The sequence below is a fragment of the Gorilla gorilla genome, chromosome 2, assembly GCF_029281585.2.
Source record: "Gorilla gorilla gorilla isolate KB3781 chromosome 2, NHGRI_mGorGor1-v2.1_pri, whole genome shotgun sequence".
Taxonomy (NCBI): Eukaryota; Metazoa; Chordata; class Mammalia; order Primates; family Hominidae; genus Gorilla; species Gorilla gorilla.
The window spans coordinates 147,292,289-147,318,690 of record NC_086017.1 but is presented as its reverse complement, the minus strand read 5'-3'; the positions used below and the strand labels follow the sequence as shown (position 1 = coordinate 147,318,690).

The following is a 26,402-nucleotide window of genomic DNA, read 5'->3' as shown; positions in this document are numbered from 1 at the left end:
TCTTCCATTTGTTTGTGTTCTCTTTTATTTCATTGAGCAGTGGTTTGTAGTTCTCCTTGAAGAGGTCCTTCACATCCCTTGTAAGTGGGATTCCTAGGTATTTTATTCTCTTTATAGCAATGGTGAATGGGAGTTCACTCATTATTTGGCTCTCTGTTTGTTATTGGTAGATAGGAATGCCTGTGATTTTTGCACAATTGATTTTGTATCCTGAGACTTTGCTGAAGTTGCTTATCAGCTTAAGGAGATTTTGGGCTGAGACGATGGGGTTTTCTAAATATACAATCATGGCATCTGGAAACAGGGACAATTAGACTTCCTCTTTTCCTATCTGAATACCCTTTATTTCTTTCTCTTGCCTGACTGCCCTGGACAGAACTTCCAATACTATGTTGAATAGGAGTGGTTAGAGAGGGCATCCTTGTCTCGTGCCGGTTTTCAAAGGGAATGCTTCCAGTTTTTGCCCATTCAGTATGATACTGGTTGTGGGTCGGTCATAAAGAGCTCTTATTATTTTGAGATTATGTTCCATCAATACCTAGTTTACTGAGAGTGTTTAGCATGAAGGGCTGTTGAATTTTGTTGAAGGCCTTTTCTGCATCTATTGAGATAATCATGTGGTTTTTGTCATTGGTTCTGTTTATGTGATGGATTACATTTATTGATTTGCATATGTTGAACCAGGCTTGCACCCCAGGGATGAAGCTGACTTCATCATAGTGGATAAGCTTTTTGATGTGTTGCTGGGTTCGGCCTGCCAGTATTTTGAGGATTTTTGCATCGATGTTCATCAGGGATACTGGCCTGAAATTCTCATTTTTTGTTGTGTCTCTGGCAGGCTTTGGCATCAGGATGATGCTGGCCTCATAAAATGAGTTAGAGAGGATTCCCTCTTTTTCTATTGATTGGAGTAGTTTCAGAAGGAATGGTACCAGCTCCTCTTTTTACCTCTGGTAGAATTTGGCTGTGAATCTGTCTGGTCCTGGACTTTTTTTGGTTGGTGGGCTATTAATTATTGCCTCAATTTCAGAGCCTGTTATTGGTCTATTCAGAGATTCAACTTCTTCCTGGTTTAGTCTTGGGAGGATGTATCTGTCCAGGAATTTATCCATTTCTTCTAGATATTCTAGTTTATTTGCATAGAGGTGTTTATAGTATTCTCTGATGGTAGTTTGTATTTCTGTGGGATCGGTGGTGATATCCCCTTTATCATTTTTTATTGCATCTATTTGATTCTTCTCTCCTTTCTTATTAGTCTTGGTAGAGGTCTATCAATTTTGTTGATTTTTTCAAAAAACCACCTCCTGGATTCATTGATTTTTTGAAGGTTTTTTTTTGTCTCTATCTCTTTCAGTTCTGCTCTAATCTTAGTTATTTCTTGGCTTCTGCTAGCTTTTCAGTTTGTTTGCTCTTGCTTCTCTAGTTCTTTTAATTGTGATGTTAGGGTGTCGAGTTTAGATCTTTCCTGCTTTCTCTTGTGGGCATTTAGTGCTATAAATTTCCCTCCATACACTGCTTTAAATGTGTCCCAGAGATTCTGGTATGTTGTGCCTTTGTTCTCATTGGTTTCAAACAACATCTTTATTTCTGCCTTCATTTTGTTATGTACCCAGTAGTCATTCAGGAGCAGGTTGTTTAGTTTCCATGTAGTTGAGCAGTTTTGAGTGAGTTTCTTAATCCTGAGTTCTAGTTTGATTGCACTGTGGTCTGAGAGACAGTTTGTTATAATTTCTGTTCTTTTACATTTGCTGAGGAGTGCTTTACTTCCAACTATGTGGTCAATTTTGGAATAAGTGTGATGTGGTGCTGAGAAGAATGTATATTCTGTTGATTTGGGGTGGAGAGTTCTGTAGATGTCTATTAGGTCGCTTGTTGCAGAGCTGAGTTCAAGTCCTGGATATTCTTGTTAACTTTCTGTCTTGTTGATCTGTCTAATATTGACAGTGGGGTGTTAAAGTGTCCCACTATTATTGTGTGGAAGTCTAAGTCTCTTTGTAGGTCTCTGAGAACTTGCTTTATGAATCTGGGTGCTACTGTATTGGGTGCATATATATTTAGGATAGTTAGCTCTTCTTGTTGAATTGATCCCTTTACCATTATGTAATGGCCTTCTTTGTCTCTTTTGATCTTTGTTGGTTTAAAGTCTGTTTTATCAGAGACTAGGATGCAACCCCTCCTTTTTTTTTTTTTTGCTTTCCATTTGCTTGGTAGGTCTTCCTTCATCCCTTTATTTTGAGCCTATGTGTGTCTTTGCACATGAGATAGGTCTCCTGAATACAGCACACCAGTGGGTCTTGACTCTTTATCCAATTTGCCAGTCTGTGTCTTTTAATTGGGGCATTTAGCCCATTTATATTTAAGGTTAATACTGTTATGTGTGAATTTGATCCTGTTATTATGATGTTCACTGGTTATTTTGCCTGTTAATTGATACAGTTTCTTCATAGCATCAATGGTCTTTACAATTTGGCATGTTTTTGCAGTGGCTGGTTCCGGTTGCTTCTTTCCATGTTTAGTGCTTCCTTCAGGAGCTCTTATAAGGCAGGCCTGGTGGTGACAAAATCTCTCAGCATTTGCTTGGCTGTAAAGGATTTTCTTTCTCCTTCACTTATGAAGCTTAGTTTGGCTGGATATGAAATTCTGGGTTGAAAATTCTTTTCTTTAAGAATGTTGAATATTGGCCCCCCACTCTCTTCTGGCTTGTAGGGTTTCTGCCGAGAGATCTGCTTTTAGTCTGATAGGCTTCCCTTTGTGGGTAACCCGATCTTTCTCTCTGGCTGCCCTTAACACTTTTTGCTTCATTTCAACCTTGGTGAATCTGACAATTATGTGTCTTGGGGTTGCTCTTCTTGAGGAGTATCTTTGTGGTGTTCTCTGTATTTCCTGAATTTGAATGTTGGCCTGCCTTGCTAGGTTGGGGAAATTCTCCTGGATAATATCCTGAAGAGTGTTTTCCAACTTGGTTCCATTCTCCCCATCAGTTTCAGGTACACCAATCAGATGTCGATTTGGTCTTTTCACATAGTCCCATATTTCTTGGAGGCTTTGTTTGTTTCTTTTTACTCTTTTTTCTCTAACCTTGTCTTCTCACTTCATTTCATTAGTTTGATCTTCAATCACTGATACCCTTTCTTCCACCTGATCGAATCAGCTGTTGAAGCTTGTATGTCAGGAAGTTCTTGTGCCATGGTTTTCAGCTCCATCAGGTCATTTAAGGTCTTCTCTACACTGTTTATTCTAGTTAGCCATTCGTCTGATCTTTTTTCATGGTTTTTAGCTTCCTTGCAATGGGTTTGAACATCCTCCTTTAGCTTGGTGAAGTTTGTTATTACCAAACTTCTGAAGCCTACTTCTGTCAACTCGTCAAAGTCATTCTCCGTCCAGCTTTGTTCCGTTGCTGGCAAGAAGCTGTGATCCTTTGGAGGAGAAGAGGTGGTCTGATTTTTAGAATTTTCAGCTTTTCTGCTCTGGTTTCTCCCCATCTTTGTGGTTTTATCTACCTTTGGTCTTTGATGTTGGTGACCTACAGATGGGGTTTTGGTGTAGATGACCTTTTTGTTGATGTTGATGCTATTCCTTTCTGTTTGTTGGTTTTCCTTCTAACAGTCAGGTCCCTCAGCTGCAGGTCTGTTGGAGTTTGCTGGAGGTCCACTCCAGACTCTGTTTGCCTGGGTATCACCAGCGGAGGCTGCAGAACAGCAAATATTACAGATTGGCAAATATTGCTGCCTGATCCTTCCTCTGGAAGCTTCGTTCCAGAGGGGCAGCTGCTTATATGAGGTATCTGTCGGCCCCTACTAGGAGGTGTCTCTCCGTGAGGCTACACAGGGGTCAGGGACTCACTTGAGGAGGCAGTCTGTCCATTCTTAGAGCTCAAATGCTGTGCTGGGAGAACTACTGCTCTCTTCAGAGCTGTCAGACAGGGATGTTTAAGTCTGCAGAAGTTGTCTGCTGTCTTTTGTTCAGGTATGCCCTGCCCATAGAGGTGGAGTCTAGAGGCAGTAGGCATTGTTGAGTTGCAGTAGGCATTGTTGAGCTGTGGTGGGCTCTGCCCAGTTCGAGCTTCCTGGCTGCTTTGTCTACCTACTCAAGCCTCAGGAATGGCGGATAACCCTCCCCCAGCCCGGCTACCACCTCACAGTTCAATCTCAGACTGCTGCGCTAGCAGTGAGCAAGGCTCCATGGGCATGGGACCTGCTGAGCCAGGCACGGAAGAGAATCTCCTTGTCTGCCAGTTGCTAAGACCTTGAGCAAAGCGCAGTATTTAGGTGGGAGTGTCCCGTTTTTCCAGGTAGTCTGTCACGGCTTCCCTTGGTTAGGAAAGGGAAATCTCCCAACCCCTTCTGCTTCCTGGGTGAGGTGCTTGCCCTCTGTGGGCTGCACCCACTGTCCAACCAGTCCCAATGAGATGAACCAAGTACCTCAGTTGGAAATGCAGAAATCACCCATCTTCTGCATCGATCATGCTGGGAGCTGCAGACCAGAGCTGTTCCTATTCGGCCATCTTGGAACGCCCCTCCTTTTTTTTCTTTTAACCATAACTGTGATGTTAACTACAGATGTCCTTTATCAGGCCGAGCAACTTCCCCTCTATCCTTACTTGGGTGAGAATTATTGTCAATGGATGTTGGGTTTTGTCAATGATAATGTGCTTTTTGCCATTTTTTCTATTAATATGGTTGTATTACATTGAGTTTTGAATAAGCCAACCTTTCATTTCTGGAATAAACTACACTTAGTTATGGTATATAATCTTTTTTATGTCATTGGATTTGATATGTTAATATTTTATAAGAAGTTTTATATTGATGTTCATAAGGGACATTGCTTTGTTTTCTTTCTTTTTTTAATAGGGATGGGGTCTCACTTTGTTACCCAGGCTGGTCTCAAACTCCTGGGCTCAAGCGATCCTCCCACCTTGGCCTCCCAAAGTGCCAGGATTACAGGCGTGAGCCACCACGGGTGGCTGGGATATTGATTTGTAGTTTTAATTCTTTGTCATATTCAATACACAAGACAAGATGTCTTTGTCTGGCTTTGATATTAGGGTGATACCAGCTTTATAGAGTGATATTGGAAGTATTCCCTCCTACTATTATTTTCTGGAAGTACTTGTGAAAGATTGGTATTTTTTTCCCTTAAATATTGGACAGAATTCACCAGTGAAGTCATCCGGACTTGGACTTCTCCTTTTTTAAATTTTTTATTTTTTGAGATGGAGTTTCACTCTTCTTGCCCAGGCTGGAGTGCAATGGCACGATCTCAGCTCACCACAACCTCTGCCTCTTGAGTTCAAGCAATTCTCCTGCCTCAGCCTCCCAAGTAGTTGGGACTACAGGCATGCGCTACCATGCCCAGCTAATTTTGTATTTTTAGTACAGACAGGGTTTCTCCATGTTGGTCAGGCTGGTCTCGAACTCCCGACCTCTGGTGAACTGCCCGCCTTGGCCTCCCAAACCGTTGGGATTACAGGTGTGAGCCACCGTGCCCGGCCTGGACTTGGACTTTTCTTATGGGGAAGACTTTTAATAACAAATTCAGTATCTTTATTTGATATAGGCCTATTCTGATTTTTCAATTTCTTCTTGAGTCAGTTTTTGTAATTTGAGTTTTTCTAGCATTTTTTCCCCATTTCATCCAAGGTGTGAAATTTGGATAAAGTTGTTCATAATATTCCCTTATAATTCTTTTAACTTCTGTAGTACCTACTGTGATGTGTCCTCTTCCATTCCTGATACTGTTAATTTATACCTTTTCTCTTTTTTTGTTGGTTTAGCTGAACATTTATCTTTTAAAAAAATCTTTCTAAGGAACCAGGTTTTGGTTTAATTAATTATAATTTTATATTTTTTCCTGTTTTCTATTTCATTGATTTCTATTCTGATTTTATTATATCCTTTTTTCTATTTTTGGTCTTGTTTGCTCTTTTTTTTCTAGCTGAAGGTGGAAGCTTGTATTGTTGATATTAGACCTTTCTAAGTGATAATTATCCCTCTAAGCACTGCTTTAGGGTGCTTAGAAAACATCCTATATGTTTTCTTTCTTTTTTGAGACAAGGTCTCAGTTTGTCACTTGGGCTGGAGTGCAGTGGTGTGGATCGTAGCTCACTGTAACCTCAAACTTCTGGGTTCAAGCAATCCTCTTGCTTCAGCCTCTCAGGCAGCTAGAACTATAGGTGTATGCCATCCCCATGCCCAGCTAATTCTGTAGAAATGGGGTCTCGCTGTGCTGCCCAGTCTGATCTTGAACTCCTGGCCCCACGCAATCTTCCCAACTTATCCTCCCAGAGTGCTCAGATTACTGGCATGAGCCACTGTGCCCAGTCCATCCCATATATTTTCACATGTTCTTTTCATTCATTTAAAGATAATTTTGAATTTCCCTGTGGTTTTTTCTTTGACCTATGCATCTTAAGAGTGTGTCATTTAATTTCCAAATATTTTGGGGTTCCCAGATCTGTTTTCTAATTTAATTCAATTTTTAATCAAACAACATATTTATATTATTGTAATCATTTGAATTTATCAAGTCTTATTTTATCTGCCTAAGATGTGGTCTGGAAAAGTTCTGTGTGCACCTGGATGAAACAGTGTATATATATTTTTGTTGTTTTGTGGAGTGTGCCCTAATAATGATTAAATCAAATGTGTTGACTATTAAGTCTTCTGTATCCTTGAGTGTCTGCAATCGTTCTATCAATTACTGAATGAGAAGTGTTGAAATCTCCAACTGTAATTGTTGACTTACCTATTTCTCCTTTCAAGTCTGGAAATTTTTATTTAATATATTTTGTGGCTGTGTTGTTTGATACATATACATTTAAAATGATCACATCTGGCTACTGCATTTTAACACTGGTGAAGCAGGAATATTTATGTTTGTTTCCTGGGTAAAATGTCTGTCTTTTGACTGTTTTAGAACTGGACAATATTTATGTTCTTACTATTGATTTTGAAGAACCCTATTTATAAAACAAAATATTGGTCATATGCTGCAACCCAGTTTGCCCTTTGATTGTGATGCAGAATTTTGTCACTTTTTTGGGTTACTTTTAAAATTTGCTCAAATCTATAAATAATTTCCTTATACATTTCTTCCATTACTTTTATGCTTTTAAAGTCTTTATTTGCATGCAGACATTAGTTTAATATGCATTTATTTTGCCCCACCATGGAGAACCAACATTTTACTGACTAGCCTTTTCCTGACACATTTAACATGCTATCTTTATCGTATGCTACCCATTGCTACGCATAATTTTTCTGTTTTGACGTGAATAATATACTTGCTTTAATTATTACTATGGTTTTATATAGTCCATCTCCCCTGTACTCCACCATACCTTTGTTTCTTTTCATAACTCATTGCTATTCTGTGTCCTTATTATGCCATTGGAGCTTTAAAACTAGCTTACTAAGTTCCACAACGTATTTTGGGGGATAAATTATATTAAATTAATAAATTAACACAACAACTGGTCATTTTTAACTGGTTATTTCTGGGATATGGAACTAAAACCCTTTATCCATTAAAGAGTTACTTATCTTAGTTTGCTTAGTTTTAAGATTTTTTCCCCCAAACTACAAAATATATTAAATTTTATGAGATGCCTTCAAATAATCAATTTAAATTTTTATAATTTTGTCTCCTTTAATCGCTAATGACAGATTTTGTAAGGATAAACTAATGTTCCAGTCCTGGGATAACACCCATTTACTTCTGATGTATTCTTCTATACACTGGGAGATTTGACAATTTACATAATCTTCTGTGGTTCAGTTTTCGTAACTGTAACATAACAGTATCCAACACGTAGGGCTCTGTGAGCACAATGAATTAAAATATGTAGAACAGCGCTTGTTACATAGTATGCTCTTTGTGTGTATGTATAAATAGATTTTTTTGTTGTTGTTTACGTAGAAGTGTTTGATTTCTTCCTAATATATACAGTTGACCCTTGAATAATATCGGTCTGAACTTCATGGGTCTTCTTGCACATGGATTTCCAACAAAATGCAGGTAAAAATACAGTATTCAGGGGATGCAAAACTCATATATATTTAACTGCAGGAGGGTAAACTTTCATATATGTGGATTTTGCAAGGCTGACTGTGGGACTTGACTATATGCAAATTTTGGTATACACAGGCAGTCCTGGAATCAATCCTTCACATATATGGCGGGAGAGTTGTACTTTATTTTGTCATCCTTTTTCTTTTCAAGTCTGAGGCTCACTTTGTCACCCAGGATGGAGTGCAGTGGTGTGATCATAGTTCACCATAACCTTAAACTCCTGGGCTCAAGTGATCCTTCCACCTCAGCTTCCCAGAGTGTTGGGGTTACAGGTGTGAGTCACCGTGCCCAGCTATGTCATCCTTTTTCATGCATCTTGAATGGATTGCCTAATTCATTTATTTCAGTATACAGGCTACAAATTTCTTCCTGTCCATATCCCACAGGTTGTAATAAATAGAATACTTTCATTGTCTGGTTCTAAAAAGATCGTAATTTGTATTTTTTTGATTTTTTTAAGCAAAAGATTTCCTTTTTTGCTTAAAGGTTATCTTAAAATATATTTTTAAACCTTCAGAATTTTATGTTTTGAGAATTCTCAGGTATTGCATTGGAAGGGAACATTGGGAAAAAAATCAGCTAGACTGTTAGATAATCAAGTGAAAACCTAGCATGTTGAGATTTGGAATTACAGTTTAGTGAAAATATTCTCAATTTCATCTTCCAAATCTTCTGCTGAGTTTCCATTTTTACTAATATATTTTTAATTTTCAGAAGCTCTCATTCCCTGACTTTTCATTAAAAAAAAACATTCAAATTTATTAATATAATCTCTTCTCTTTCCGAGAATATTAGTTACAATTCAGTTATTAAAGCTTTCATCTCTTAGAAATTGTTTTTGTTCCCTATGAAGTTCTCTTTTCTTTTTCAACTTTTATTTTAGATTCAACGGGTACCTATGCAAGTTTGTTACATGGGTAAATTGCATGTTGCTGGGTTGTGTGTACAAATGATTTCGCCACCCAGGTAGTAGCACAGTACTTGATAGGTAGCTTTTTGACTATCACCCTCCTCCTATCCTCTACCCTCAAGCAGGCCCTGGTGTCTACTGTTCCCTTCTTTGTGTGCATGTGTACTCAATGTTTAGCTCCCACCTATAAGTGAGAACATAAGGTATTTGGTTTTCTGTTCCTGCTTTAATTTGCTTAGGAAAATGGCCTCCAGCTGCATCCATGTTGCTGCAAAGGACATGATTTCATTCTCTTTCTTTTAATGACTGCATAGTATTCCATGGTGTATAGGTACCATGTTTTCTTTATTCAGTCCACCACTGATAGGCATCTAGGTTGATTCCATGTCTTTGCTATTGTGAATATGATGGACATATGAGTGCATGTGTCTTTTTGGTAGAATCATTTATTTTCCTTTCGGTATATATACCCAGCAGTGGGATTGCTGGGTTGAATGTAGTTCTAAGTTCCTTGAAAAATATCCAAACTGCTCCCCACAGTGGCTGAACTAATTTATACATTTCCATCCACCAGCAGTGTATGTGCATTCCCTTTTCTCTGGAACCCTGCCAACATCTGTGATTTTTTTTTGACTTTTTAAGAATAGCCCTTCTGACTGGTGTGAGATAGTATCTCATTGTGGTTTTGATTTGCATTTCTCTAATGATTAGTGATGTTGAACATTTTTTCATATGCTTGTTGCCTGCTTGTATGTCTCACTTTTGAGAAGTGTCTGTTCATGTCCTATGGGCATTTTTTAATGGGGCTGTTTTTCCCTTGTTGATTTTTTTAAGTTCCTTACAGATGCTGAATATTAGACCTCTGTGAAATGCACAGTTTGAGGATATTTTCTCCCATTCTGCAGGTTGTCTGTTTACCCTGTTAATAATTTCTTCTATTGCGCAGAAGCACTTTTTTTTTTGAGACAAGAGTCTCACTCTGTCTCCCAGGCTGGAGTGCAGTGGCACGGTATCCGCTCACTGCAACCTCCGCCTCCCAAGCTCAAGTGATTCTCCTGCCTCGGCCTCCTTAATAGCTGGGACTACAGGCGCACACCACCCTGCCCGGCTAATTTTTGTGTTTTTAGTAGAGACGAGGTTTCACCATGTTGTTCAGGCTGGTCTCGAGCTCCTGACCTCAAGTGATCCGTCTGCCTTGGCCTCCCAAAGTGCTGAGATTACAGGTGTGACCCACTGCACCGGACCAGAGGCTTTTTTTTTTTTTTTTAATTATACTTTAAGTTCTGAGGTACATGTACAGAATGTGCAGTTTTGCTACATAGGTATACACATGCCATGGTGGTTTGTTGCACCCATCAAACCCGTCATCCACATTAGCTGTTTCTCCTAATGCTATCACTCCCCTAGCCCCCACCCCCCCTGGACAGGCCTGGATATGTTAAGGTCCCTCTCCCTGTGTTAGTTTGCTGAGAATGATGGTTTCCAGCTTCATCCGTGTCCCTGCAAAGGACATGAACTCATCCTTTTTTATGGCTGCACAGTATTCCATGGCATATATGTGCCACATTTTCTTTATCCAGTCTATCACTGATGGACATTTGGGTTGGTTCCAAGTCTTTGCTATTGTGAATAGTGCCGCAATAAACGTACGTGTGCATGTGTCTTTCAGAATGATTTACAACCCTTTGGGTACATACCCAGTAATGGAATTGCTGGGTCAAATGGTATTTCTAGTTCTAGATCCTTGAGGAATTGTCATACTGTCTTCCACAATGGTTGAACTAACTTATACTCCCACCAACAGTGTAAAAGCATTCCTATTCTCCACACCCTCTCCAGCATCTGTTGTTTCCTGACTTTTTAATGATTGCCATTCTAACTGGTGTGAGATGGTATCTCATTGTGATTTTGATTTGCATTTCTCTAATGACCAGTGATGATGAGCTTTTTTTCATATGTTTGTTGGCTGCATAAATGTCTTCTTTTGAGAAGTGTCTGTTCATATCCTTCACCCGCTTTTTGATGAGGTTGCTTTTTTCTTAATTTGTTTAAGTTCTTTGTAGATTTTGGATATTAGCCCTGTCAGATGGATAGATTGCAAAAATTTTCTCCCATTCTGTAGGTTGCCTGTTCACTCTGATAGTTTCTTTTGCTGTGTAGAAACTCTTTAGTTTAATTACATCCCATTTGTCAATTCTGGCTTTTGTTGCCATTGCTTTTGGTGTTTTAGACATGAAGTCTTTGCCCATGCCTATGTCTTGAATGGTACTGCCTAGGTTTTCTTCTAGGATTTTTATGTTTTAGGTCTTACGTTTAAGTTTTTAATCTGTCTTGAATTAATTTTTGTATAAGGTCTAAGGAAGGGATCCAGTTTCAGTTTTCTGCATATGGCTAGCAAGTTTTCCCAACACCATTTATTAAATAGGGAATCCTTTTCCCATTGCTTGTTTTTGTCAGGTTTGTCAAAGATCAGATGGTTGTAGATGTGTGGTGTTATTTCTGAGGCCTCTGTTCTGTTCCATTGGTTTATATATCTGTTTTGGTACCAGTATCGTGCTGTTTTTGTTACTGTAGCCTTGTAGTATAGTTTGAAGTCAGGTAGCATGATGCCTCCTGCTTTGTTCTTTTTGCTTAGGATTGTCTTGGCAATGTGGGCTCTTTTTTGGTTCCATATGAAGTTTAAAGTAGTTTTTTCCAATTTTGTGAAGAAAGTCAGTGGTAGCTTGATGGGGATAGCATTGAATCTATAAATTACTTTGGTCAGTATGGCCATTTTCACAATATTTATTCTTCCTATCCATGGGCATGGAATATTTTCCCATTTATTTGTGTCCTCTCTTATTTCATTGAGCAGTGGTTTGTAGTTCTTGAAGAGGTCCTTCACATCCCTTGTAAGCTGGATTCCTAGGAATTTTATTCTCTTTGAAGCAATTGTGAATGGGAGTTCACTCATGATTTGGCTGTTTGTCTGTTATTGGTGTATAGGAATGCTTGTGATTTCTGCACACTGATTTTGTATCCTGAGACTTTGCTGAAGTTGCTTAACAGCTTAAGGAGATTTTGGGCTGAGATGATGGGGTTTTCTAAATATACAATCATGTCATCTGCAAACAGGGACAATTTGACTTCCTCTTTTCCTATTTGAATACCCTTTATTTCTTTCTGTTGCCTGACTGCCCTGGACAGAACTTCAAATACTATGTTGAATAGGAGTGGTGAGAGGACATCCTTGTCTCGTGCTGGTTATCAAAGGGACTGTTTCCAGTTTTTGCCCATTCAGTATGATACTGGCTGTGGGTTTGTCATAAATAGCTCTTATTATTTTGAGATTGTGTTCCATCAATACCTAGTTTTATTGAGAGCATTTAGCATGAAGGGCTGTTGAATTTTGTCGAAGGCCTTTTCTACATCTATTGAGATAACCATGTGGTTTTTGTCACTGGTTCTGTTTATGTGATGGAATTACATTTACTGTTTTGCATATGTTGAACCAGCCTTGCATCCCAGGGATGAAGCCCACTTGATCGTGGTGGATAAGCTTTCTGATGTGCTGCTGGATTCAGTTTGCCAGTATTTTATTGAGGATTTTCGCATCAATGTTCATCAGGAATACTGGCCTGAGATTCTCTATTTTTGTTGTGTCTCTGGCAGGCTTTGGTATCAGGATGATGCTGGCCTCATAAAATGAGTTAAGGAGGATTCCCTCTTTTTCTATTGATTGGAATAGTTTCAGAAGGAACGGCACCAGCTCCTCTTTGTACCTCTGGTAGAATTCAGCTGTTAATCTGTCTGGTCCTGGACATTTTTTGGTTTGTAGGGTATTAATTACTGCCTCAATTTCAGAAGTTATTGGTCTATTCAGGGATTCAACTTCTTCCTGGTTTAGCCTTGGGAGGGTGTATGTGTCCAGATTTATCCATTTCTTCTAGATTTTCTAGTTTATTTGCATAGAGGTGTTTATAGTATTCTCTGACGGTACTTTGTATTTCTGTGGGATCAGTGGTGATATCCCCTTTATCATTTTTTATTGCATCTATTTGATTCTTCTCTCTTTTCTTCTTTATTAGTCTGGCTAGAGGTCTATTTTGTTGATTTTTTCAAAAAACCAGCTCCTGGATTCATTGATTTTTTGAAGGGTTTTTCATGTCTCTATCTGTTTCAGTTCTGCTCTGATCTTACTTATTTCTTGGCTTCTGCTAGCTTTTTAATTTGTTTGCTCTTGCTTCTCTAGTTCTTTTAATTGTGATGTTAGGGTGTCGATCTTGGATCTTTCCTGCTTTCTCTTGTGGGCATTTAGTGCTATAAATTTCCCTCTACACACTGCTTTAAATGTGTCCCAGACATTCTGGTACTTTGTGTCTTTGTTCTCATTGGATTCAAAGAACATCTTTATTTCTGCCTTCATTTCGTTATTTAACCAGTAGTCATTCAGGAGCAGGTTGTTTAGTTTCCATGTAGTTGTGCGGTTTGAGTGAGTTTCTTAATCCCGAGTTCTAATTTGATTGCACTGTGGTCTGAGAGATAGTTTGCTGTGATTTCTGTTCTTTTACATTTGCTGAGGAGTGCTTTCCTTCCAATTATGTGGTCAATTGTAGAATAAGTGCGATGTGGTGTTGAGGAGAATGTATATTCTGTTGATTTGGGGTGGAGAGTTCCATAGATGTCGCTTAGGTCTGCTTGGTCCAGAGCTGAGCTCAAGTCCTGAATATCCTTGTTAATTTTTGGTCTTGTTGATCTAATACTGACATTGGGGTGTTAAAGTGTCCCACTATTATTGTGTGGGAGTCTAAGTCTCTTTGTAGGTCTCTGAGAACTTGCTTTATGAATCTGGGTGCTCCTGTATTGGGTGCATATATATTTAGGACAGTCAGCTCTTCTTGTTGCACTGATCCCTTTACCATCATGTAATGACCTTCTTTGTCTCTTTTGATCTTTGTTGGTTTAAAGTCTGTTTTATCAGAGACTAGGATTGGAACTCCCGCTTCTTTCTGCTTTCCATTTGCTTGGTAAATATTCCTCCATCCTTTTACTTTTGAGCCTATATGTGTCTTTGCACATGAGATGGGTCTCCTGAATACAGCACACCAATGGGTCTTGACTCTATCCAATTTGCCAGTCTGTGTCTTTTAATTGGGGCATTTAGCCCATTTACATTTAAGGTTAATATTGTTATATGTGAATCTGATCCTGTCATTATGATGCTAGCTAGTTATTTTGCCCGTTAGTTGATGCAGTTTCTTCGTAGTGTCGATGGTCTTTACAATTTGGTATGTTTTTGCAGTGGCTGGTACTGGTTGTTCCTCTACATGTTTAGTGCTTCCTTCAGGAGCTCTTTTAGGGCAGGCCTGGTGGTGACAAAATCTCTCAGCATTTGCTTGTCTGTAAAGGATTTTATTTCTCCTTCGCTTGTGAAGCTCAGTTTGGCTGGATATGAAATTCTGGGTTGAAAATTCGTTAAGAATGTTGAATATCAGTCCCCACTTTCTTCTGGCTTGTAGGGTTTCTGCAGAGATCTGCTGTTGGTTTGATGGGCTTCCCTTTGTGGGTAACCCGACCTTTCTCTCTGGCTGCCCTTAACATTTTTTCCTTCATTTCAGCCTTGGTGAATTTGACGCTTACAAGTCTCGGGGTTGCTCTTCTCAACGGGTATCTTTGTGGTGTTCTCTGTATTTCCTGAATTTGAATGTTGGCCTGTCTTGCTAGGTTTGGAAAGTTCTCCTGGATAATATCCTGAAGAGTGTTTTCCAACTTGGTTCCATTCTCCCCATCACTTTCAGGTTCACCAATCAAACGTAGATTTGGTCTTTTCACATAGTCCCATATTTCTTGGAGACTTTGTTCGTTCCTTTTCATTCTTTTTCTCTCTAATCTTGTCTTCTTGTTTTATTTCATTAAGCTGATCTTCAATGTCTGATATCCTTTCTTCTGCTTGGTTGATTTGGCTACTGATAGTTGTGTATGCGTCACGAGGTTCTTGTGCTGTGTTTTTCAGCTCCATCAGGTCATTTATGTTGTTCTTTAGGCTGGTTATTCTAGTTAGCAATTCATCTACCCTTTTTTAAAGGTTCTTAGCTTCCTTGCATTGGGTTAGAACAAGTTCCTTTAGTTCGGAGCAGTTTGTTATTACCCACCTTCTGAAGCCTACTTCTGTCAGTTCGTCAAACTCATTCTCTGTCCAGTTTTGTTCCCTTGCTGGCAAGGAGTTGTGATCCTTTGGAGGAGAAGAGGCCTTCTGGTTTTTGGAATTTTCAGCCTCTTTGCGCTAGTTTCTCCCCATCTTTGTGGATTTATCTACCTTTGGTCTTTGGTGTTGGTGACCTTTGGATGGGGTCTCTGAGTAGACATGCTATTCTTTTCTGTTTGTTAGTTTTCCTTCTAACAGTCAGGCCCCTCTGCTGCAGGTGTGCTCGAGTTTGCTGGAGGTCCACTCTAGACCGTTTGCCTGGGTATCATCAGTGGAGGCTGCAGAACAGCAAAGATTGCTGCCTATTCTTTCCTCTGGAAGCTTCGTCCCAGATGGACACCCGCCAGATGCCAGCCAGAACTCTCCTGTATGAGGTGTCTATTGGCCCCTACTGGGAGGTGTCTCCCAGTCAGGATACCTGGAGGTCAGGGACCCACTTGAGGAGGCAGTCTCAAACGTTGTGCTGGGAGGTCTGCTGCTCTCTTCAGAGCCATCAGGCAGGGATGTTTAAGTCTTTTGAAGCTGCGCCAACAGTTGCCCCTTCCCCCACATGCTCTATCCCAGGGAAATGGGAGTTTCATCTGTAAGTCCCTGACTGTAGTTGCTGCCTTTTTTTCCAGAGATGCCCTGCCCAGAGAGGAGCAATCTAGAGAGGCAGTCTGGCCACAGCAGCCTTGGTGAGCTGCGGTGGGCTCCCACTTCGAACTTCCCAGCGCTTTGTTTACACTGTGAGGGTAAAACCACATACTCAAGCCTAAGCAATGCTGGACCCCCCTCCCTGCATCAAGCTGGAGTGTTCCAGGTTGACCTCAGACTGTTGTGCTGGCAGCAAGAATTTCAAGCCAGTGGATCTTAGTTTGCTGGGCTCTGTGGGGGGTGGGACCCGCTGAGCCAGACCACTTGGCTCCCTGGATTGAGCCCCCTTCCAGGGGAGTGAATGGTTTTGTCTTGCTGGCATTCCAAGCACCACTGGGGTATGGGGAAAAACAAAACAAAACAAAAAAAACAACAACTCCTGAAGCTCGGTGTCTGCCTGAATGGCTGCCCAGTTTTGTGCTTGAAACTCAGGGCCCTGGTGGTGTAGGCACCGGAGAGAATCTCCTGGTCTGTGGGTAGTGAAGACTGTGGGAAAAGCATAGTATCCGGCCGGAGTGTACCATTCCTCAGGCACAATCCCTCATGACTTCCCTTGGGTAGGGGAGAGAATTCCCTGACCCCTTCTGCTTGCTGGGTGAGGCGATGCCCCACCCTGCTTCGGGTCACCCTCCATGGGCTGCACCCACTGTCCAACCAGTCCCAATGAGATGAACTGGGTACCTCAGCAGGGAATGCAGAAATCACCTGCCTTCTGTGTTGATCTGGCTGGGAGCTGCAGACTGGAGCTATTCCTATTTGGCCATCTTGCCAGCAATTCCAGAAGCTCTTTAATTAGGCCCCACTTGTCTACTTTTGTTTTTGTTGCAGATACTTTTGGAGACTTCATCATGAAATCTTTGCCAAGGCCTATGTCGAGAATGTTATTTCCCAGGTTTTCTTCTAGTTTTAGGTCTTACATTTAAGTCTCTTTTTTTTTTTTCTGACACAGGGTCTTGCTCTGTTGCCCAGGCTGGAGTGCAGTGGTGTGATCTCAACTCACTGCAACCTCCACTTCCCAGGTTCAAGTGCTTCTTGTGCCTCAGCCTCCTGAGTAGCTGAGATTACAGGCAAGTGCTACCACACTGTTTTGTTTTTGTTTGGTATTTTTAGTAGAGATGAGGTTTTGCCATGTTGGCCAGGCTAGTCTCGAACTCCTAGCCTCAAGTGATCCTCCCACCTTGGCCTCCCAAAGTGCTGGGATTACAACCATGAGTCACCATGGCCAGCCTTGCATTTAAGTCTTTATTCTATCTTGCATTGACTTTTGTATATGGTGAAAGGAAGGGGTCAAGTTTCAATCTAATACATATGATTAGCCAGCACCATTTATTGAATAGGGAGTTCTTTCCTCATTGCTTACTGTCAACTTTGTCAAAAAACAGGTGGTTGTAGGTGTGCTTTATTTTTGAGTTCTCTAATCTGTTCCACTGGTGTTCCACACAATCTTGATCCACGCAGTCTGTGTGTCTGTTTTTGTACCAGCACCATGCTGTTTTGGTTACTGCAGCCTTGTAGTATAGTTTGAAGTTGGGTAGTGTGATGCTCCTGGCTTTGTTGTTTTGCTTCGGATTGCTTTGGCTATTCGGGCTTTTTTTGTTTCATATGATTTTTTTTTCTTTTGTTGCCCAGGTTGGAGTGCAGTGGTGCGATCCCAGCTCACTGCAACCTCCACCTCCTGGGCTCAAGCGATTTTCCTGCCTCAGCCTCCCGAGTAGCTGGCATTACAGGTGTCTGCCACCACACCTGGCTAATTTTTGTAGTTTTAGTAGAGACAGGGTTTTATCATGTTGGCCAGGCTGGTCTTGAACTCCTGACCTCAGGTGATCCACCTGCCTCAGCCTCCCAAAGTGCTGGGATTACAGGCATGAGCCACCGCGCCCAGCCTCATATGAATTTTGTAACAGTTTTTTTCAAATTCTGTGAAAAATGATGTTGGTAGTATGATAGGAATAGCACTGAATCTGTATATTGCTTTGGGTAGTATGCCCATGTTAACAATATTGATTCTTCCTGTCCACGAGCACAATGGGCAGCATGGTCATTTTAACAATATTGATTCTTGCTATCCATGAGCATAGAATGTTTTTCCATTTTTTAATGTTGTCTGTGATTTCTTTTGGCAGTGATTTGTAATTACTGTTGTAGAGAGATCTTTCACATCCCTTATTCCCAGGTATCTTATTCTTTTTGTGGCTATTGCAAATGGGATTGTGCTCTTCATTTGGCTCTCAGCTTGAATGCTGTTGGTGTATAGAAATGCTGCTGATTTTTGTACACTGATTTTGTATCCTGAAACCTTACTGAAGTCATTTATCAGATCTAGGAGCCTTTGGGTAGATACTATGGGTTTTCTAGGTATAGAATTATATCGTCTGCAAAGACAGATAGCTTGACTTTCTCTCTTCCTATTTTGATGAGTTTTCTTTCTGTTCCCTGATTGCTCTGGATAGGACTTCCATCACTATGTTGAATAGCAGTGGTGAGAATGGGCATATTTATCTTCTTCTGTGTCTCAAGGGGAATGCTTCCAGCTTTCGCCCATTCATTGTGACGTTGGCTGTGGGTTTGTCATAGATGGCCCTTATTATTTTGAGGTATGTTCCTTAGATGCCAGTTTGTTGATGGTTTTTAACATGCAGGAGTGCTGAATTTTATCAAAAGCCTTTTCTGTGTCCATTAAGATGACCATGTGGTTTTTGTTTTTTGTTCTATTCATGTGACAAATTGCATTTATTGGTTTGCATATGTTGAACCAACCTCGTATCCCAGGAATAAAGCCTACATGATTGTGGTGGATTAGCTTTTTGATGTGCTGCTGAATTTAATTTGCTACTATTTTGTTGTGGGTTTTTGTGTGTATGTTCATCAAGGATATTGGCCTGAAGTTTTTTTATTGTGTCTGCCAGGTTTTAGTATCAGAACGATGCTATCCTCACAGAATGAGTTAGGGAGGAGTTCCTCCTTGATTTTTTGAAATAATTTCAGCAGGATTGGTACCAGCTCTTCTTTATACATCTGGAAGAATTTGGCTGTGAATCTATCTAGTCCAGGGTTTTATCTGATTGATAGTTTTTTTTTTTTAATTACTGATCAAGTTCAGAACTCATTATTGGTCTGTTCAGTGTTTCAGTTTATTCCTGGTTCAATCTTAGGAGGTTGTATGTTTTCAGGAATTTATCAATTTCTTCTAAGTTTTCTAGTTTGTATGTATGAAGAAGTTTGGCTTATTGCTACTTTGAGTGGAGTTTAGGTAACTTGCCACCAGAAGAATGCTGATTAATGTACTTTCAAGTAGTTTGAGTTTTTACTCAATTTTTTTCAGTTAATAACCTTTTTCTGAAACTGATATGAAAGTTTTCCATTTTATTTTTATTCTTCTAGTGAAAATATCTTAAATTTTTAACAGACATACTTTAACCATTGTTGGAGAAATACAAGTTTATCAATGTCTATATTTCTCTACTCTTATACAAATAAGAACCATAGGATATTACTCCAATTCCTTTTTCTCTCTTATATATCTGTGATCAATACTTATTTAGTCCTAAGAATAATTTTTACTATTTTTATTGCTCACAATTGCTTCTTTCCTCCCACTGTTTCCTCTAGGATCCATTTACCTTCTTGCTGAAGAATATCGTTTAATATTTGTTTCAGAGATATTCTGTGGTATACTTTTTGCACCTCTTTTTACAAGCCTGAAAATGTCTTTATTTGTCCCTCACATTTGAGTAAGAACAGAATTTTAGGTTTGTAGTTATTTTTTTTGCAGTACTTGAATAATTTTGTTCCATTTCTTTTTGTGTGCACTTTATGGATAATGTTTTTTTCTTTCTGGTAGATCTTCAGACCTTTCCTATCTTTCGTATTCTGAAATTTCACTCACAGAGGTTGACAACTATAGTCTGTGGGCCAAACCTATCTTGCCATCTGCTTTGGTACAGCCTGTGAGCTAAAAATAGTTTTACATTTTTAAGTTTGAAAAACAAAAGAATATTTGTGACATGAAAATAGTATGAAATGAATAGCTCAGTGTCTATTACTAAAGTTTTATTGGAACATAGCCACATACACTTGCTTACATATTATCAATGGCTGCTTAGTTGTGGCAGAGGCCCACAAAGCCTCAAGTATTTATAACTGGTTAGAAAAAAATTGCTGATTCCTTCTTCTGTGTATCTTTTTATTTGCTCAAACAACTAAAATTCTAGGAATTATTAAGCTATTATCTCTATTGCTTCCAAAGAGGATTTCTTACGCTAGTATCCCAAATCAAAAACTTTTCAGTTTTTTCCATTCTATTAATTCAGTCCAATGGCTGCATTTTTTTTTTTGATAAAACTTTCATTTCTAAGAAACTGGTTCTAGTGTTGGTTTAGGAGTGTGATATTCTCTCTTATTCCTTTGAAAATAGTGAATATGCTCATTTTGATGTCTTGTTCTGATTGTGTCTCCTTCCAAGGTTATAAGTTCTTCCATTTGTTGAGTATTTCATTGATATTTCTTAACTGTTCGATATTTGTCCACCTTTTAAGTAGTTGAGAACAGACTGCTGCTTCTGTTCACACTGACTGCTTAGGAAGGGGCGGTGGGGTTGTTGGGGTTTTTAATGAGAACAGGGAAATGAGTTGGGGACAGAATGAGATGGGATGTGATATGTTGCTGAGGTGTAGCTATTTCAGTGACTGGGCTTTCTCTGTTCCAAGCTCCATAGTCAGGGCTTTTGTCTTTCCTTTAGGGGTAGGGTGGGATATACAGGAGTTGACCTACCTAGACACATCTTCTTCTGGTCTTCTTCTTGCTATTGGTTTCAGTCAAATTCAGGTAGAGATCATTAAGTGCTACTCCCATTACCTATCTAATTATTTTATACATTCTACTATGAAGAATCTAAGCTGCTGGCTCCTTCATTCTGATCCCATCTGCTTTCCTTCTTTTAGTGGCCTGCTGAAAGTTTCTCTTCTAAGTGATATTCTGTATTTCTTACTTTTATGTGGTTTGAAACTGAAAACTATAGCATACTTTCAGTTTAACTCAGATGCTGAGTCTAATGCTGGTCTATATTACTATATTAATGCTAGTTTTTAGAAGTCCACTGAAGTGTTGTTTGTGGCCTAATACGTATTTTGTAAATGATCTATGAACATAAACCACAAATGTATTTTTATCTATCTTAAGGGAATACTTTACTGTGTCTTCAAGTAATAGGTTTCAATTTCTCCTTTTTTGTTTTTGCTTTAAAAATCTGATGTTATCAAGACAGTTTTTTTGGGGGTCTTAATTATTTTTATATTCAACCTTTGTTGTTGTCATTCAATAATTGAATCTTTTTATTTTGATAAGTGACTTTATTCCTTTTACATTCACTGATCTAGAAATATTTGCGTTAGTTCTGGCATCTTTAGTTTATGCCGCATGGTCTGTGTTTTTCTTTTGTGTGTACATGTTTTCTGATTTAATTAGAATAGTTAGTCTGGCTTTAGTTTTGTAACAGCTTATTATAATTTTCTTAAACCCCAACTTATCAGCTTTTGAGAGCATCTGTTGAGACCCTGCTAATGAAACTTACACATATATTTACTTCCTCCTTTTTACATCTTTAGTTACACTATTTTTTTCTTATGGAATATTATGTTCTGCTCTCTTTTAATGCCCATAGTTGTTTAGCCTCATTTCTACATTTAAATGGATTGAATGCTCACTATTATTTCTTTTCTACCATGGCTGCTCATTTCTGGCTTTTTATTTTGGCTTGTCTCTTGGTTTTATGATTATGTACTTTTTAAAGAAGAGCTCCTGGGTACTATATAATCTCTAGTTCTCGTATGTTTGACAATATCTATCTGCGTCTTTATGCTTGAATACCATCTTGGCTTGGTCTAAAATTCTTGGGTATAGAGCTTCTTTCTCTGAGGAAGTTGCAAACATTGTTTCATGGTCTTTCAGTATTCAATTTTACTGAGGCATGCTGATTTATTTATTTATTTATTTTTTTACCAGTTGTCTGGTGACTTGAATTTTTAAAATTGGGAAAAAAAACCCAATGATAAACCTTTATTCATCCTTGAGTTCTAGTAGATTCACAATGCAAATCTGGGGTCCATCACTATTCATTATCAGTATTTCCTGGATATGGCGTGATTTCTGACCTTTCCTATTCAGGTTTTCTTTTATTTCGAAAAAGCTTTTCTATTGTCTTTTAATATATTTTACTATTTCATATATTCTTTTCTCTAAAACACATAAATAAGATCCCATTTGCTTTCCTTACCTATACCTAATTTTCTTTCGGATACTTTTTTTGTTTCTTTTCTATTACATTTTACTTGATCTTTCATAGTCTTCTTCCTCATCCCATTTTTCCTAATTAAAGTCCAGAAGTACACATCCACAAAATGATTTTAATGCTTAATGGAACTGTACTGGGTACATGTAGTATAATTTTATTAATCTTCCCATTAGATACCTAGATTGCCTCCAAATTTTCACTATTATAAACATCCACACTTGGTGTGTGTGTGTCAGGGTCTGGCTAGCTCTGCAGGCCAGGCTGGAGTGCAATGGCATAATCTCAGCTCACTGCAGCCTCTGCCTCCCATGCTCAAGTGATCCTCCCACCTCAGCCTCCTGAGTAGCTGGGACTACAGGCACACACCATCACACCTGGCTAATTTTTGTATTTTTTGTAGAGATGGGGTTTCGCCACATTGCCCAGGCTGGTCTCGAACTCCTGGGCTCAAGTGATCTGTTTGCCTCAGCCTCCCAAAGTGCTGGGATTACAGCTATGAGTGACTGCGCCTGGCCAATCCACACATATTCTTAACTGCAGCAATGTTGCTTCTTAAGATTGGTACGCTAACCCTAATTCCTAGTATGGAAGCTCAATGCCAAAAAAACCTTTAAATCATGTTTGTGAATCCATTTTCCTATATTCTGATGCAGTCAGGCTTAAGATACTGAGTGCACGATGAATGATTTTAAGGGTTTCCAGGTCATCGCCATAAAAATGAAATCCTAGTTTTGTGGCTAAGCAGGTTAAAGAAATCTCTCAGTGAAAGAAGGCTCTTTGCTGATGGCTTGTTCAGCACCCTCAAAAAAGATAATATTTAGTGAATGGTAGAGGTATAAAATGGTACAATCTATATTGAGGACTATTTGACTTTATCTATGGGGCTGGATAGTTTCTGTTTATCCCTCTAGACCTGCTCTTCCCCTATCTCTATGCCTCAGGAGGCTGACCTGAATGGACCACATCAGAGACCACATTTGAGACTCTGTCTCAAAAAAAAAAAAAAAAAAAAGAATTAATGTATCTTTCTAAATATACATAGATAGGTGGAGGTGGAGAGAGAGGCTCTTTGGAAGAGTAAGCAAGAACATGATGACACTTGTTGCTTCTGGGGAGGAGAAGTGGGTAGTAGGAAACTTTTTACTATTTCTTTTGTTTCTTTGAATATTATATCATATGAATAGTGCCTGTTCAAAAAGTACACTACATTAATGAGAAAGATTAATTGAGGCCTTTACAGAAGCTATGACTAAGGAAGAATTGGAAGAATTACAAAAGGAGTTACTAGAAGATGATGGAAAAAAACCAGCAAATTATAAAGTTGCTGAAGTGATCCAAGGAGTCAAATTCTTGGATAATTAAATTTCTTAACATGGTCCCTTTATGGAATTATGCCCTGACTAGTAGAAATACATGTAGAAGTTACTTCCTGCACAAAACCATGTATAATAAAGATTTGTTCTAAACATGATCATCTTTATTATTATTGAAGGAGCTTTAGTTTTTTGTTTTTTTTTTTGGAGACGGAGTTTTGCTCTTGTTGCCCAAGCTGGAGTGCAATGGCGTGATCTCGGCTCACTGCAACCTCTGCCTCCCGGGTAAAAGCCGATTCTCCTGCCTCAGCCTTCCAAGTAGCTGGGATTACAGGCATGCACCACCATACCTGGCTAATTTTTTTGTATTTTTAGTGGAGACAGGGTTTCTCCATGTTGGTCAGGCTGGTTTCAAACTCCCGACCTCTGGTTATCCACCCGCCTCGGCCTCCCAAAGTGCTGAGACTACAGGCGTGAGCCACCGTGCCCGGCCAGAGCTTTAGTTCTTTTAGCCTCCTCCTTTATGTACAGGGTTTATCAATATCACTAAAACAGTAGTTTGATTGTTCAGTGATCTCGTTTTCCAGTGAAAGATAAGACTCATTAAAGGAAATGGACATGAGAAGACTCTATCAGGAAATGAGTGAAGATTGCTGGAAAAAATAATCATTTAACTAAAGTTGGCTAAATCACATTTTTATGCTATTCAAAAATGGAAAAAATAGAAAAGGATTTTGTAAGGGGGTTTTAATACTCTGGACATGCGCATTCCTGTTAAAAATTCTACAAGACATAGGGAAACTCACTCACCCTTCCTGGAATTGTGCTTGGGCAGATTCCTCTGCAACAAGAGTCTCATACTCCTCAGCGGCAAACCGGTCCCAGTCTGAGGGCTCAGGCCCATCGTTCTCAACATCCTGATTGGAAAGAAGACAGCCACGAGAAATAAAAAAAATCAAAGACAAAGAATTGGAGATAGATCATCACACAAATGTATACTGCTGAAAAAATCCTACCTGAAAAATGTTTCATTTCAACAGGTTTAAAAGAGGTGCTAAGGTAAAACTCCCAAGGAAATTTTCTACACCTCGAATGGCAAAATTATAACTGTTTAGCAGCTAGGTTTTTTAGGTATAGATTCCATTTTTTTCTTTTTTCTTTTTGAGATAGAATCTCACTCTGTCACCCAGGCTGGAGTATAGTGGCACGATCTCGGCTCACTGCAGCCTCTGCCTCCTGGGTTCAAGCAATTCTCCTGCCTCAGCCTCCCAAGTAGCTGGGACTACAGGCAAGTACCACCACGTCCAGCTAATTTTTGTATTTTGTAGAGACAGGGTTTTGCCATGTTGGCCAGGCTGGTCTCGAACTCCTGACCTCAGGTGATCTGCCCGCCTCAGCCTCCCAAAGTGCTGGGATTACAGGTGTGAGCCACCGTGGCTGGCTGATTCCAACTCTTTTTTTAAAAGAGACAGGGTCTCACTCTGTTGCCTAGTCTGGAGTGCAGTGGTGCACCAACAGCTTACTGCTAACCTCAGAATCTGGGCTCAAGTGATTCTCCTGCCTCAGCCTACTGAGTAGCTGAGACTACAGGCATTCCACCTACTAAGTAGTTGAGAATGCAGGCATACCACCATGCCCTGCTAATTTTAAAATTTTTTTGTAGACACAGGGTCTCACTATGTTGCCCAGGCTGGTCTTGAACCCCTGGCCTCAAGTGATCCTCCCGTCTTAGCTTCCTAAGTAGCTGGGATTACAAGCACAAGCCATAGCACCTGGTAAGTCTACTCTTTAGCCTTGTAATCAGAGACATTTCTCTGGTCCCCTCTCCTCTGGCACTTTGCACAGCAGCCACCTGGAGTGACTTGTGGTTTGCCACAGGCCCGCCTGAAATGTACCTTCCCCAAGCCCCTATTCGCTGGCAAATTTTTGTTCTTTAAAAGCCAACTCAGATACCACGTTGTCTGTGATAGCTTCCTGGAAACAGCCCTTCTCTCCATATCACTTCCTTTTTCCTAATGTAGATACTTTGGTTGCCACCTTTTGTTCTTGTATCTCTGCCATCTCCATATATCCAGTATCTCTTCAACACAGTGCCCAGAATTTATTAATAAGCACTGACTAATAATATTATTTGTAGATCAGAACAAATATCAATAATTATACCATTTATAAAGAAAAGTAAAATTTAAAGGTAATTTTTTTAGAGTAAAAATGGTAACACAAAGAAAATAAGTGAAGAGGGAAAAGACCACACACTTTTGTGAATTTTCTTGAAATTTTATGTTTCAGATAAAATGTCTTTCCAAGCCGAACATGAGTTAGTATTGCCCTAGGGTCTAGAGTTAGTTATGCCAAGAATAATGTTAAGTTCCTACACAATGACCACTATTAATTACTATATTTAATTCCTTTTAAGACCCCATCTCTATCCTTCTAACATTTATGAAATTGCAATGCATTACAGGCTTACAACTGCAATGTTTGGGGTTTTGTTTTTGCTTAGAGAAATATAAAACAGGCTGGGCACAGCCAGCTCACGCCTGTAATCCCAGCACTTTGGGAGGCCGAGGTGGGCAGATCACCTAAGGTCGGGAGTTCGAGACCAGCCTGACCAATATGGAGAAACCTCGTCTCTGTTACAAAAAATACAAAATTAGCTGGGTGTGGTGGTGCATGCCTGTAATCCCAGTTACTCGGGAGATTGAGGCAGGAGAATCACTTGAACCCGGGAGGCGGAGGTTGCGGTGAGCCGAGATCACACCATTGCACTCCAGCCTGGGCAACAAGAGCGAAACTCTGTCTCTCTCTCTCTCTCTCTCACACACACACACACACACACACACACACACACACACACACACACACACAAAGAAAGAAACAAATATAAAATTATGGAACATGTTAAATTCAATGAACCATAACAGACTTTAAACCAGCGATAATGCAACTTGATATGCTGAGATCAGATGCAGAATATTTGTTTTTGGAAGGCGATAA

The 26,402-nt window shown here is 39.6% G+C and overlaps 1 protein-coding gene across 7 annotated transcripts in view; it reads right to left on the bottom strand.

The window, feature by feature from the left end:
• PPP2R3A (protein phosphatase 2 regulatory subunit B''alpha) overlaps positions 1–26,402 on the bottom strand; it is a 206,535-nt gene that overhangs the window by 41,856 nt on the left and 138,277 nt on the right. For all 7 annotated transcript variants that reach the window (XM_004037696.5, XM_055382948.2, XM_063704230.1 and 4 more), the window contains one exon: positions 24,216–24,322. In XM_004037696.5, coding sequence (XP_004037744.2) covers positions 24,216–24,322 — 107 coding nt within the window. The remainder of the gene's footprint in view (positions 1–24,215; positions 24,323–26,402) is intronic.